Source organism: Polyodon spathula, chromosome 2, assembly GCF_017654505.1.
Source record: "Polyodon spathula isolate WHYD16114869_AA chromosome 2, ASM1765450v1, whole genome shotgun sequence".
NCBI classification, from domain to species: Eukaryota; Metazoa; Chordata; class Actinopteri; order Acipenseriformes; family Polyodontidae; genus Polyodon; species Polyodon spathula.
The window spans coordinates 33,234,565-33,250,758 of NC_054535.1; the positions used below are offsets into that span (position 1 = coordinate 33,234,565).

General features: G+C 35.8%; 1 protein-coding gene across 1 annotated transcript in view; it reads left to right on the plus strand.

The window, feature by feature from the left end:
- The window catches only part of LOC121295414 (bifunctional heparan sulfate N-deacetylase/N-sulfotransferase 4-like), an 87,423-nt gene that overhangs the window by 44,115 nt on the left and 27,114 nt on the right, over nucleotides 1-16,194 (plus strand). Inside the window, exon 5 of the mRNA XM_041219997.1 lies at nucleotides 2,446-2,574. Coding sequence (XP_041075931.1) covers nucleotides 2,446-2,574 — 129 coding nt within the window. The remainder of the gene's footprint in view (nucleotides 1-2,445; nucleotides 2,575-16,194) is intronic.

Genomic DNA, 16,194 nt, shown 5'->3' on the forward strand with positions numbered 1-16,194 from the left:
ATGAATGATTCTGTGAGTTTTGCATTGAATTTAATTTTAGGGTATAAATGAGATTACAATGTTAAATCAAAGCCACATCCTGGGGATTTCTTTTTACCTTTTAGAAATCATACAGCTGGTGCCAGCTATTAAAAACGTCCACTGCCTCTGAGTCCCAGCTCTACACCAATCGAATAAAAATGTAACTGGGAAATTATTATTTCTTTCATTTATCCTCTACTTCTCCTCTTAAAAACAACATGTGTGTAATAAATGTGCCATGTCCTAAATTAAAATGAAGGTGTTTTGCTTATTTTGATATATCATAGACATGTACAGACTAATGTACAACTGCATTGGGCTAAATATATAATAAGAGATTGGGTCTGCTGTGTCACAGTATTTCATCAAAAGCAAAGAAAAAAATACTACAAAATGTACAGCAACTGACCTGGAAGTTGCATATAGTTTTGTAAGATTAACAGTAACAAAAAAAAACATTTCGGTGTAAAGGCCTTCAGAAATGTTGCACAGTATGTAAAGTCAGTGAAACTGTGAAATCAGTGGATTTGGTTATGATTTGTATCACTTATTCTGTACATTATGCAAACTTACCATCACATTTTCAGTTTATTCTTATTTGTAAACCTATATTTTAAAAAGGAGCCTTTATGTACACTTAAACTAGCATTGTAGCCGCTGGTTAGTTAACTGTAAATTGATTTGATTTGCCAATTAAAACAGGATAAATGGTGTTTTCACTTCCTTAATTTGTCTTTTTATACTAATATAAAAGTATTGCAATATTAAAAGGCAAACACATTGTCAGTGTTTTGGTAGATATTAAACAGTTTTATGACATAACATTTTCGGTCAACTTGTGTCCCTTTTTATACAATCTTCATGTGTCAATTTAACATAAAAAAAAATATATGTATATATAAAAATACATCACAGTATCTAGAACTGTTTAATGATTAACTGTTACATAGCTATATATATATATATATATATATATATTATATATATAATATATATATATATATATATATAACGAAAACGTTTTAGATACTGTGATGTATTTTTTAAAATTTTTATCTGTAATCTTTGGTTGCTTTTGTGTATTTTCAATTGCAAGTGAGCTGTAAGATTAGGGCCTATCAAGCACTATATTCTTCAATTTTGAAAACTGACTTTGGATACTATTTTAATTATGGAAATTTTTCCATACCGCTACACTACCTACAGGGTTTACAGTTATGTACTGTATTAGAGTTAACATGTTGTCTCTTTAGTTTTGGCAAGGGATATTTTCAGAATCATATAGTTCTGAATTAAAATACTTATTCTGTTGAAAATATAGTACTGTACCAACAAAACCAACTACAGTACATCTAAATGGAAGCCTACTTATTTTAAAACACAGTCCTTTCAGCTATGTATTTTTGATATTGTATTTTTTTTTTTTTTTTTTGAGTTCCCTGAAAAACAGACAAGGGTTGGAACTGGCCAAAATGAACTAATCAGATATGTGAGTGCGGACTGTAATGCCATTTAGTTACAATTATGGCCTTAAGCATTTTGAATAACTTGTTTGTCATTTTTGGAACTGAATTAAATTCTAAAGAACAAGCTGCAAACAGTACTGCAATTGGCCAGGCAAGGTATGCATGGAAGGTCACAGATTTTAAACATATTCTGACAGGACTATTTAAAGAAGTTCTAAATGCACATTAAATTGCAGTGTGAAGTAGTTTTACTGTGCTGTGTAAACACCTCTAGGGTGTGAAAATGTATGTACATTATTGGTATGATGTTATCCTGATAGGAAAAGCAAGAAGCTAATACCCCCAGAGTATCTTCTGTAGCTCGCATAACTAGTTTTTGTCAGCTTCTCTCAGAGGAATCTGAGGTACAATCCCCAGAAGCTATGACTTATTTTATGCATAATTCTGTTTTCTGACTGCCTATTACATATGTACAAAGGTCCTCTCTATAGGGAAAGCAGATGTGTAATGAAAATACAGCTGGATGGAAAAGGAAAATGGAAGTGTGCTCCGGAGGGAAATGAGGAAGAAAGAACATTTAAAGTATACTGTAAAGAAATAAATGAAAATGATTCTGCCCGTTTCTCAGATCCAAACTTGTAATTCAAATGCAACATAACAAAACAAATACAAATATTTTTTGAATAAATTACAAAACAAAAATAATGATTGTATCATTAATAGGCCGGTCACATTAGTAGGCAGTTTATTGCTGTTGTAAAAAAAAAAAAAGAAAAAAGAAATAATACAGCAGACTATTGCTAATTGGAACACTGCTAGTCAGAACTGACCTATTATCCAAATTCCAAGCATAAAACAACAATAGATTTAAAACATATATAGATAGAGGTGCGTGGAATGGTGTTACACACACATTAGTGCTATAGCGGTAAACCTGTATTGTTTTGTTTTTAACCAGGTACTTCCCAGGCAGACCTGTGGCTTGTTTACCCACACAATATTCTACAAGGAGTACCCTGGGGGCCCAAAGGAGCTGGATAAAAGCATCAAGGGAGGGGAGCTCTTTCTTACAGTTCTGCTCAATCCGGTAAGGGCTTCAAGCACCTGTCAAATCAGGGCACTGAATTTAAAAATAATTACCAGCTTTATTAATCTTTGGGACTCACTACCTTGTGAGAGACATCATGGATTTTATGTTCTGCATATTGTTTGGGTGACCTGCTTGTTGTGTTTAAGTAATCTTATGTAGCTCATGGCATATTTTCTCTCTAGTAAGAGGGCGATCCCTCTATTCCCTATGTGATAGGATAATTTCAGTTTGCTGAGAAGGGACTAGTCTGCCCAAGACAATTATTTTTTTCTCTAGCTTGGTATTAAATTCAGAACTTCTCAACACCATTTTGTTTTACTATAAAGATTGGATGCTGACAGTTATATATATATATATATATATATATATATATATCATATCATATATATAGATACTACTTGACATAGTGATTGTGTTACAGGAAGCACACACACACACACACACACATATATATATATATAATTTTTTTTTTATTAAAAGAAAAAAATTCAATGGTTATAGATTATAATAAAAATACATACATTTTTATAAAAAGTAAAGGTTAGGGTTACAGAGCAAAATAAAAACCATACTACTGCTGGTATCTGTAGTATTGGACACAATGCATAATTGCATCTTTGGAAATACATTGACAGACAGCAAAGGAAGTGATTTGTTACCAGGAAGCAAGATCAGCTTTTAATTAACTAGAGTTGTATTTTAAATATCTGTATATCCCACAAAAACTATAAGAAACACAAACAAACAAACAAAATGTAGATATTCAACACAATAAAAAAAGTGTGTCAGTCACAATGTTACTAGATGCTAATGCTGGGACAAGTATTCAGATAATTGTGAATAGAAATTACAGTTTAAGGCAAAAAATGATCGGATGACTTTAATAGCGCAGTACAACATTAGTATAACAGAACATTTTATCATGTGTAGTCTCTTAAGCACTGGCCTCCCTGTCAGGGGGAAGCTTTCATATTAAGTGTTTGGTTTCCTGTTCTTGACTAGAAGAGCTCTACCACAGGCTCTCTGTTAACCACAACCACCATGGCTGTGTTCCTGGGAAATGCCTGCTGTGTCGTGAGAACTGCACTCACTGACAGTTCCCCAGGGCTACAGGTGGTGTTCTTCAGTTTTAAATGCAGGGTATCTTTGCCTGGAGGAAATCATATTGCCTGTGCCACATCTGCTGTGTTTCTACATTAAAATGGATTGCAGTCATAAAATTTAAAAAATGCTTTAATGGCAGTTGAAACCCGTTACTCTTGTATGGATCATTTGTTGAAGGACATATCCATTAAGCAAAAGTGGACCTATATTTATATGTGGTTTGGTCTGTTCCATGTGTCAAGTTCTTTATAAAGTTCCCTTGTTGTTATATGACTAGTGCTCTAAACTGCAATGCTAGGAGCAGGCTGATACTTTATTATTTAGGTTATGAAATTATAAGCAAGTGCATTCCATTAGCTTGACATAGTAGCGGCAAATTCTGATTGAGTGTTTGAAGATGCCCATGAGTTTTATAACTACTGAACATGTGTTAGCAGTGGGGTATTTATTTGCTGAGGCTTGATTCTAAAAAAATCAGGTCCCAAGCAACCAGGCTCCTGCTAAATCTTGCTTGTTGAAATCTACCTTTGCAACCCAATGTTGTAGTTAACTTTAGGATTAGTAACACATTAAACTAGATTGTTAGAAAAAACAAGACAAATGGATTTACTCACTCTGTTTACAATACACCTGTTGCTCTTTTGTCCTGCTTTGTTACCAAGCTACTAATTAGCCAGCTGCAATGCAGGGTAGTTTTCTATGCTATGCTATGGCATTGACTTACTAACTGGTTGTTATTCTCTATCTATGTGTTCCACATTCATAGTGACATTGTTACTGCTTTGCTCTATTATTTCTACAGAGCAAACTAGTATGAATTTAAAAAGATGTTTTACAACTAACAAAATCGTTATTAATGAATTAGTCATTATTGCTTAGCTCATAAAGTCAATAATATTGTTGTAATCAATCCAGATTTTCTTCAGTTAAATTTATTTGAAGCTGGAATATGTCCCTGAAATCAAGTAGTAAGCATATTTGTTTTTAAATCACTGCGGCTCTAAAAATATAAATCTGTAATAATATAATTAGTTACGTAAGTCCCAGTAAATGAATTTTACACAGCTAAATGATCTGTCTTAAACAGCAGGTAACTACTGTTATTGTATTTCAGACAATTCCCTCAGTACAGGATTACAGTACAGAGCTTGCAAATCAACAGGTGTAACAAATGCCCATTGAACAAATGATGTAGGCTGGCATTCAGCTTAAAGGTAGAAAAAAAATGTGTGTACAAAAAAACAAAATAATGTTCTCCCCCACATTTGGTTTCCAATTCTGGTTTTGTTTCCACTTCATAGTGTTATATGAAATTTGTTTCATCAAGGTTTATAGCAATATATATATATATATATATATATATATATATATATATATATATATATATATATATATATATATATATATATATAATTTTTTTTTTTTTTTTTTTTTTACAAAAGACTGTTACAAGATTCTTCTAGTTATTTTCCACAAGGGCTTTTTGTGTCATCAGTGTGAATAAAATTTCGGGAGTGAGATTAATTTGATTATTACCTGTGCAAGCTTCCCTATTGGCAATTGCTTTGAGATGCGCTAGTTGGGTTAAGTCCTGCAACTAACAAGATGCATTGAGTCTGATGAGGTTTTCTTTTTAATGTGAGACTAATAATCAACTTAATCTCACTCTCTTACCTTTAATCTCACACTGATGATGCAAAAAGCCCTACTGAAAGCTATGCATTGTATTGTATACTACCTGATAGATTCCTGTACAAGATTACATTATATCTGGTGGATACCAGGATTTTATCTTTAGAAAAAAAAGGTTAAATGATGAAAAGTGTGTTTGTACCTAAAAAAGCACTAATTGTTTTTGTATAATCAAAAGGTGAACACTATGCCGCGAAGGCATTGTCAGGTGCTTTATGCATGCAAGGAAACACATTAGATGTTATTATTACTGTATATATGATGAGTGTGATATGGCTTTTCAAATTATGTCTATTTTCTAGGCAGGAGTCCAATTAAAATACAATATTAATATTATATATATATATATATATATATATATAGATATATATATACATATATATATATATATATATATATATATATATATATATATATATATAATAATAACCTATATATATATTATACAGAAAAAACTATGTTACGTCTTAGACTCATTTTGTTATCAACATCAGTGAGTCTGACTGTGCACTCACTGCAGCACTGTGTTTCCAGCAGCTGGCAAGCCATGCCCACATGTAAATAGTTGTTGCAATTTGGGGAGTGGGAGGTATTGTTGTTTGCAGGGGGATTATTGGGGTTTTGTAATGCATGTTTGTTAATGTTGCATTATGTTAGTCACCATAGGTAGTTGTTGGTATTCCTGTAGTGGGCTATGCTTTCCAGGAACTGTTGGCTGCTTTTGCCCTTCTCTTATTACACTATGCATTCCTTGTGGCTGTAAGGCTGAGAGCCTCTGCCTCCTTAGGGACTCAACAAAAGGATTACAAGAGTAGTTCCATTTTGTCCTTTCCTCTTCATTTACCTGTAGGTGGTGTCTTTGTAAAGACTGCTACAAATAGACATTGCAATACTCTCCAACTTAACTTTTGATATAAATTAAAAAAAATATGTGGCTGGACTATATTTCTACAATTAAATAGACACATTTAGAGCCAAGCTATGCCAAATAAGGAAATAATAACAGAGGTGCCGTCACAGATAAAAAAAAAATCGCAAATCTGCGTAGTCTTCCACTGTAGTAACATACCCATAAACATTAACCTTATCAAAACAGATAAAGTCATGTAACAATGGACAGATAATGATCTTCCATTATCTATACATTCTTTGGAATTAATTACGTTTTCTGCTATAGTGGGAATAAAGTTTGCTTGGGGAAAAAATGACTGTTTATATTTTTAAGCATGCAGTCATTAGGGTCTGCATGTGTACAAAGAAAAACTACATGGCCACATGGACTCAGGAAATGTGATGAGGGTTTGGTACACCAATCATTTCTGACCTAACAAACGTGGCATTTATTGTATGTTTAGAAATAATTGCCGGTGATTTAGAGGTTTTTAGTGGTTTTGTAAAATCTAATCTGTTTGGTGAAGAATATATTACTCTGTTTTACTCTGGTCATTAATAAACAACTGCAGGCAAGATTACACTTCTGTATGGGCTAAAGAGAGCCCACTAGTCATATACAGCCCTTTGATAGGAATGAAAGTAATGAATTAGAAATGCTTTTTATGTATTGTGAAAATCAGTTGTAAATTATCGGTCAGACAATTTACCAGTTTCAGTGTGCTACAGTATGTACACGTATGTTATAATTACCAAAGAAATAACATTTCTCAATGTATACATGTAGACACATTCCTGCATGCCTCAACACCCACTTTCTAAATCTAAAAATAAACCCTTAAATGGATAGAGTATAAAACCTGAGTATTTTCCTCAGAAAAGCTTTCAACATTTTAAAAGAAAAGACCTGTCTTTGGGTACAGCACTGACTGGCAAAACAAACACCCACATACCTGAACACACACACGTTTTGCAGGCTTGGCCTTTGATTTGTGTTGAACCTTTTGAAGGCTAGTGGACACTGGGCAGACTGCGATTTGAACATTAAACCTTAATTAACTTATTTGGATGCTTTCTTGTGTTTTCTGTGTAGTTGTCTCTGGTGCCTTTTTATATTACTGTTTAATCTTTTTCCTTCCTTAAGGCAGATAGACTGCCTTTTTTTTAAACAAAGGTTTATTAAACAGTGGCTGCCTGTTTACCTTGTATACTTTGTAATTGTATCTTGTAGCTCTGTTAGCTGCAGTTCTGTTCTTAATGATGTTTAGAAATCAGTTAGGCCTCTCAGAACCGGAGGACTTCCATTATTTAAAAAGGTTTGCATAAGTGTGCTGGAGATGTAACCTAGGTATTACTTATAGAAATTTGTAATTTAGCGAATAGGTAAGAATAGGTTTTGTTAAATATGTAAAGAATATGATATAGAATGCGATACCTTCCTCGTGTTCGGTTAAATTAAAGCAGATTTAATATAGTTTTTCATAATTGTGGATAACAGGTTTTAAATATAAGTCAACCTCGGTTAACTTGACTGGTGGATAACTTGACAGACAGTCTTGGTCCAGAATTAAAATATATAAAATATATGCATTCTGCCTCTAACTTGACAAGTATTACGGATATCAAAGGGATAAAAACTATTAAAAAGACTAGTGGATAACTTGACACTGTCGTTTCATTGACTGGCTACTTGACACTCTTGTTTCATGTGACTGACCTCTGACTGGAAACAGGTTGTTCATTCATTCGCAACTATCAAGTGCAACTGAGGTTATTCGTGATAACAAGTCTGATAGCAGACGTTTCAAAGTGCGTTTTTGCTTGTGAAACAATCGATGATGCTTGATTTCTGTGTGAAACTGTAAGTTGTTTATTTTTGTTTTTGTTCACTGAGTTAATTCTGTATAATGTACATGTGTTAACTTTTGCAAATTAGACAGTACAAGCCAATAACTAAAAGTTTAGTCAACAGTTTGTGGCTGGATTGTTTTTGTAAAAATAACGCTGTAGTTATTTTATTAATTCTTATTTCAATCGAACTATACAAGTTGTAACAAATTTGTAAATGAGTGTGTTATGTCTATTCAGATACCAGGCTATTTAGTAATGCATCTGAGTGAGGAAAAATACGATACAATCAACACCACATCTTACTGTAAGTCATCGAACCTGTTTGCTGTGATATGAAATTGTATTGAAAGACAATTACAAGTACTACAACATACTAACATAATGCTATTGTAGCCAGCAATCAGTGAAAGAAACCCATCTGCAGACAGATGTTTGTGAAATCAATCCAGGTAACATTTATTATTGTGTCTCCCGGATATACAGTAACTTGATTATGCCTTTTCCGATTATACAAACAGGAATATGAATTGATTACACGCTTGTACTACAACCATAACCTCCACCACCCCTGCAAGCCTTACTGCACATAACCATCACTCTCTTAAAGCTACAGCAGCTCAATTATAAATCAGTAACATAAATATAACAGAAACTGTAGGTGCGTTTACACTGGCACTAATATTCCGGATGGAGAGGATTCTGGTCAGTTTTTGCTAGTGTAAATGCTACTGAGCACGTTCTGGAATCCGTCTTCTTATCCTCTCAAATGTTGAGTTCGTATTCCAGACTGAAAGGTCAAGAGGATGGATTCAGGTCACTTTTTTTCAGTGTAAACGCCCTGAGGACATATTCTGAGATTGCAGAACAATTCCAACTCATAGCATCTAAAAACGTAAGTGTAACACATGTCTATATTTTTTATGTTTAGTATTGATAACATGTTTGATGTATCAATTAACAATAGTGGCTGCATGTTTTTGTTTTTTGTTATGTATTTTACATTTTTCAATGTGTAGCGACAACTGACTAAATCTAATTGTTTTGTATTACAGATTTCGGAAATAATGTGTGAAGGACGCTTGTGCAACTTCACTGATGAAGAAAGCAGGGTTTTAATATCTATCTGGAGCAAAGACAGGATCCAACGAGCACTAAATGGGCAGCGGAAAAATCTGTCACTACAGCAAGGCGTCAGTTTCTTTTTTTTTTCTTTCCCCCTCAAAATCTGCTCCTGAGAGAAGTATTAATCACATATTAAATGAAAGGCTTACTACAGAGGCTGCTGAACAGAATGTAAAATAAACAGCTTTCAGAAAACAAACCAGAACATCGGCACAGACAAAAACAATTCCTGTCGGTTGTAGCCAAGTCAAATCAGTACTACAGGTATGATCTACTGCCACCTCGCTTCAAACAACCTGCTGCTTACTTTTTAAATGCACTTAGAATTTTAGTCCTGAATAGGCACTTTGTCTTTGTTTTGACTTGGTACTAATAAAATAAATTATTTGTTATATATTAATCTGCAGGTGCAGAGCGTGTTCACGTGCACAGCACACACCCAAATTGTTACAGTGTTAGCTACCAGGTGTAAGGCCGCGTCTAATAGAGCATAAGAGGGAAGGTGCGTGTGCTCTTCGGGGTTCTTGGGGTTCTGTGTTGGTGTGTTCTGTGTCTAACTGCCTTAATAAACAACGATTGATTTTGTACGGTTCTCCTTGTCTGGGATCTCTTATTTCTGGACCCAAAATACACAACATTATTGGATGGGACAAATAACATGACAATGAACGTGCTGCATATATTGCCTTTATCAAAGTATGCCAGATGCCCTCGGGTAACCAAGTTTCGGGACTGTCTCTAATCAATTTCCACATCTGTATAACTTGGCAAAGCTTTGCCTTACTCTTCCAACCAATTCAGTGGATGCAGAACTTGCAGTCTCAATGTATGGGCAAATCCACACCAGGCAGAGAATGTTGGCAGCAACTGCAGGGGGAGGTTGCATACTTGCCTTTAACAAATCACAGCACTGTGTTTTAGTAAGGAAGCAAGTACCAGAATTTTTAATCTTTTATAGTGTTCTGAAATATTGTCTACTTTGGTTTATTAAATTTTTAGACAGGTCAGCGAAACGTCCGCGAAATCCTAATTCCATAATTAATCCATTATTCCATAACCTACCCTGGAAAAATGGGTAAATTTACTGCGATTTAAGTAGACCCGTTATAAAATGTATAAGGCTTAAAAGCAAATAAATGGGGGAGATGTGTGTCTGATTGTTTGGAATGTCGCAATTAATTTGTTTATTTGATTTACTCTTATTTACATGTTATTAACAATGTTTAGTTGCATAATACATTTAAAATAAAATGTAAAGAAAAAAAAAACGTTATAACATTCCAAACAGCAAACACTAACTACAGTGTATACACACACACACACACACACACACGCACGCACACAAACACACTGTAATCAAATTACTAAGCCAGACAGTTTTTCAGACAAACACGTATTTCAATATAAATTTTCTGATATCGTTTGAAAGAAATACCTTGAATAACCTTGTTTTTTTGTGCACAGTTTTTTTTTTTGCTAGCACACTCAGGTAGCCCCTGTGTTATACGATACAAAGTCAATAAATCTGTGTTTCTATCTGAAGTACCTTAATCCACCCCTTTAGCTACTTACCTTAATCTGTTCTGACACTATTCTGCATCAGTCATTGTAACATCAAATTCTGTGCTTTTTTCTCCTTAGTGCCATTCCGTGTGCACTTTCATACTTCATTCACCCACACTCTAAGTAATGCTACATAAGCAAGTATAGCACAGTAAAAGCAAGTAAAACTTTTATTTTTTATGTACACCCACAGTAACTGACTTTGGTCTTCATACATCCTTGAAGTCCCTCTTATGTGAACTTATAAATAAGAGAAATGCACTTTCACTCAACATGTAATATGTAATCCCTTGAGTGACATATATATATATATATATATATATATATATATATTGTGAAATTCTTCTTGCTTCTGGTTGCACTCTATGACTGTATAATATAGTCTTCCAAACACTACCAGGAGTGTTTAAATAACAAACACTGACAACAGTAGTACAGTTACCCTCCGTGGGTTGTATTTATTTTTGAAAACAAAAATCAAATAAACAAACAAACCCTAATACATCAATCCATGGCAACCCATTTACATTAATTTATTAACTGTGATTTTACTTTTAAACACATTACATTATTTCACAGTTTGTTTATTACCCAGTTGGTTTATATTGTCTTCATATTTTATTATTTTAGTTTGCTTTGAAACCATGACCACAACCATTACCCAGATGGAGTGTACATTCATTACAGCCACGACCCCACGGCTGACCAGTTTTGCTCCGGAATGTACACTCCATCACATACTCCCCCCCTGCCGCACGATCCTGTGGGGTCGGGCATAACAATTTTCGGTTGTCATAGGGAATCTTGACAAAAAGTCTCTCTCTCTCTCTCTCTATATATATATATATATATATATATATATATATATATATATATATATATATATATATATATATATGTATATATATATAATTATTTTTTCATGTCATGTCAGGATGTAAAACACTTTAAACGGACAGAGCTGAGTGACGGAATTGGTTCTGGCATGAGCAGAGAACCAGAGTAACGCACCAAAGGACAACTTCAGTCCAAGGTTAACAATCACTGAATGGTATGCTTTCACATTAAGCAGCCATCGACTAAACAGATCTAGCCATGCTACAACAGGAATTCAATAGAGCAGGTCATTAGTCAACAAACCAATACAACAGAATGAACTAATTGTAGGGGGCACTCCCAGACAAATCATTAAAGCAATTAAGAAAATGTTATTAGATGTTTTTGTCGCTGGCTGGCTGGCAAGGGAGGGGAAAATCAGCTGGATAAATATAGTCAGATTGGATTTTCTGGACACAGGGTGACAGTTTGGAAACCAAGCCAGGGAGGCAGAGGCTATATTTTTTTATCCAGGCAAATCCAACTGGCGTCAAGTTATCAGCTGCTGGAAAAGCTCAGAATTTTTGACAAAGAAAGTGCTATCCCAATTTGAAAGAGTTGATTTAAGGTTTTCTTCTATTGCTGCTCTGGGGAAAAAAAACAAACACTATAGGCAATGCATGTGTCTAAACCAGGAAAAAGCACAAGCAGAGAGTATCAGTGCTATCGGAAGCTTATGCCTCTCCCAGAAGTGTAATCTGTTATGTAGTGTTGAATGAAGAACCATATAATGAGGACAGATATGTGCTGCACAGTAGACTTTCACACTGCAAGAAAGCCCATGTGATTAAAAAAAAAAAAAAAAAAATAGCACAAGGCAGAACCTGAAATTGAAACTGAATATATTTTTAAAAGAATTGTACAAAGCAGAACCCCTGGGAGCAAAATCATACAATACCCTTGACATCACCTTTCCTATTGTATACCATATATTCTATGCAGCAATTTATTATATTGTCATTCTTTGTAGGTGTAAATCTTTTTGTGGTGCCTTATCATGACTACACTTGCTGTTTTTCAGTTTTTTTATTTTTTGCTGAACAAGTAAAACTTGCCCTCTTGAGTATTTAAAAGCTGTTGGAAATAGTTTAGAGTAGTGGTACTCGTTTGTGGCATGTTTTCCAGCCATTCCTTTATTAGTAGCACTTAAAATGATGTGCCATACATTACCATGTAATAACATAATAATAAGTGGCTAATCAGAAGGGAACGGCCTGTGCCTTGCTGTCAGTCATGTTACCAGTGCAATGCCAATCATTTTTAGCACTACCAGAGAAAACATTTATGATGTGCTGTATTTTTTCATTTCGAAGAGCACATTCCAGACATTCATGTATTTCAGTAACACACTCCATCCAATTGTTGTGTCACAAAGAGTGGCCAATAGAAATCCATTTAATTAACCTTAATTTAGTTTAATACAAAAGGCATGACATGGGCTAAGGCTAAGACACTTAAGGAAACTAGGTTTTTGACTGCTGCCCCCCGTCATTTTCTGCAAAAGTATCTATCCGACCACTGCAGACACCACTGCATTTTATTATTCAAAGACTATATTATGTTTTTTATATATATATTGTACCCACACACACATATATATATATATATATATATATATATATATATATATATATATATATATATATATATATATATATATATATGTGTGTGTGTGTGTGTGTTGTGTGTGTGTGTGTGTAATTTACAGTTATCAAGTAGCAAAAAATGTAAAACATAAATGGTTGAGATTAAAATTCAAGAATGTAGTCTGATAGTATTAGACACAGAGCAACAGAGCAGCAGTTATATCTACAAATCCAAAGGTTTCCCTTTCAAGTATGAAATGTACCCATTACCATATGGGTATTTAACTCCTAAAGACTCGAAACCTGAATAAGATATACCAAAGCTACTCAGGGAGCCTGTGGGGCTGTCATGCCCCGCCCCCCGAGGGTACAAGAGAACTGTGCTCACAGATCTTAGCGCCATTTTTCCTTTCAAGACTGCTATATATTTAATTTATTGTGTTTTTACACAAATTATATGTGATATTAAAATAACTGTTGTAATAGTCTTAACTAATTACACATATTTTGTGTAGTCTGTTGCTTGTTAAGTTGACCTGTCTGAGGTTGAGGATCGGTCTGAGGCCACCATCCCGCTTGGGCACTAGGAAGTATCTGGAGTAGAACCCTTCCTCTAAGGGAGGTCAACCTGTATCTGAACCGAAGGAGGTTCAAAATATTGATGATGCAACAGCTGTTACAGCCAATCTGGTCAGACGACTGATTCACCACGCTGGATTTCAAAGACGCCTATTTCCACATCCGCATGAAACCAGCGCACAGGAAGTACCTGCGGTTCACCTTTCAGGAAGTTCTGTGTCTTGCCATTTGGCCTCTCCCTAGCTCCCCATGCCTTCCCGAGGTGTATGGAAGCTATCCTGGCCCCACTGAGACTCAAAGGCATCAGAGTGCTTAATTATCTGGACAACTGGCTCATCTGTGCCCAGTCCAGCACAGGCAGAGGCCCATACGTAACTTGTTACGTTCAACAGTTGGACCTTACTGTAAATCATGTGAAGAGCCAGCTCACACTTTCTCAGACAGCCTCCTATCTAGGAGTTGGACTTGGACTCCAGGTCCTTGTTTCTGCTCTGTCGGACGGCAGACTGCAGATAATAGCCACCTATTTGGAGCTCTTTCAGCACAACAGAGCGCTCACGGTAGTGACGTTCCGGAAACTTCTGGGCTTGAAGACACAGTCTCAGGCCTTCAATTGGGTCTCCTGCACATGCACCCTCTGCCGCCCTGGTTCAACAGAAGGATTTTTCAGCCTGATTTGAACCGTGACTGCCTATTGACAGTGTCTCATCATAGTCAAAAGGCTCTCTCTTGGTGGAAACAGTTGGCTCACCTACGCCTTGGGGTAGCACTGGGCAGTTTCTCAAAGACAGTCCTCAGCGTCTCAGAGTGCAGGCTTCACCCAATGTGGTAAGTCTCATTTGGGAGAAGTTCGGGAGAGCAGGGATAGATCTTGTTGCCTCCCAGGAATCAACCCACCGTCCCCTCTAGTTCTCCATACGAGAAGGGGAACCACTGGCAACAGATGCCTTGGCACATCAGTGGCTGAGGCAACTATTATATGCCTTCCCATCGCCCACCCTGCTCCCACTGTGTCTGGAAAAAATCAGGCAGGACCAGGCAAAGGTGCTCCATAGCCCTTTATTGGCCCAGAAAACTGATGTAGCTCTTGAGTACCAGCTGTATAGACTGCCACCGTGCCACGACCTGCTCAGTCAGGCATGGGGGACCTTATGGCATCCCGACCCATCGAGCCTGCAGCAAACATCTGCACATCCGAAACGTTGTGTTTAAATGAACATTTAAATATAAAAGGGTTTATACTTTCTAACTTACCACATGTAAAGCACTACTTCAAAAAATGAAATATTATAATAAAATAAACATTTCAAAATAAACTAGTGGGTAAACAGGTATATGTACATACTAAACTGTAAAAACGAAAGTAACATGTTTTCTCTTGCATGTGTCACTTGGTGCAGCACTCAGTATAGGTTGAATTGCAGCAGCCTACTTCTTTTCAGCTTTCTGATCAAAATCCTTCTACCAAAGCGCTGTGGTTAGATTCAAGACAAACTCTTTCCTACTGATATTTTCTTTGTACAAAACAAAGGAACTGATGGCTGCCAGGTCCAGTAGAGATAACAACAGGCTTGTGTATATACAGTGGCTTGCAAAAGTATTCAGACCCCTGACCAATTCTCTCATACTACTGAATTACAAATGGAACATTGAACTTTCGTTCTGTTCGATATTTTACTTTAAAGCACTTAAACTCTAAATCAGTTATTGTAAGTTGACATTGGTTTTATGTTGGGAAATATTTTTAAGAAAAATAAAAAACTGAAATATCTTGCTTGCGTAAGTATTCAACCCCCACACATCAATATTTGGTAGAGCCACCTTTCGCTGCAATAACAGCTTTAAGTCTTTTGGGGTAAGTATGTACCAGCTTTGCACACAGTGTCGGAGTGATTTTGGCCCATTCTTCTTGGCAGATTTGCTCCAGGTTGTTCAGGTTGGTTGGACGACGCTTGTGGACCGCAATTTTCAAATAGTGCCACAGATTCTCAATGGGATTTAGATCAGGACTTTGACTGGGACACTGTAGGACATTCACCTTTTTGTTCTTGAGCCATTCCAATTTTGCTTTGGCCTCGTGCTTGGGATCATTGTCCTGCTGAAAGGTGAATTTCATCCCAAGCTTCAGTTTTTTTAGCGGACTGAAACAGATTCTCTTGCAGTATTTTCTTGTATTTTGCTCCATCCATTCTTCCTTCAATTGTAACAAGATGCCCAGTCCCTGCTGATGAGAAGCATCCCCACAGCATGATGCTGCCACCACCATACTTCACTGTAGGGATGGTGTGTCTTGAGGCATGGGCAGTGTTAGGTTTGCGCCACACATAGCGATTTGAGTTTTGGCCAAAAAGCT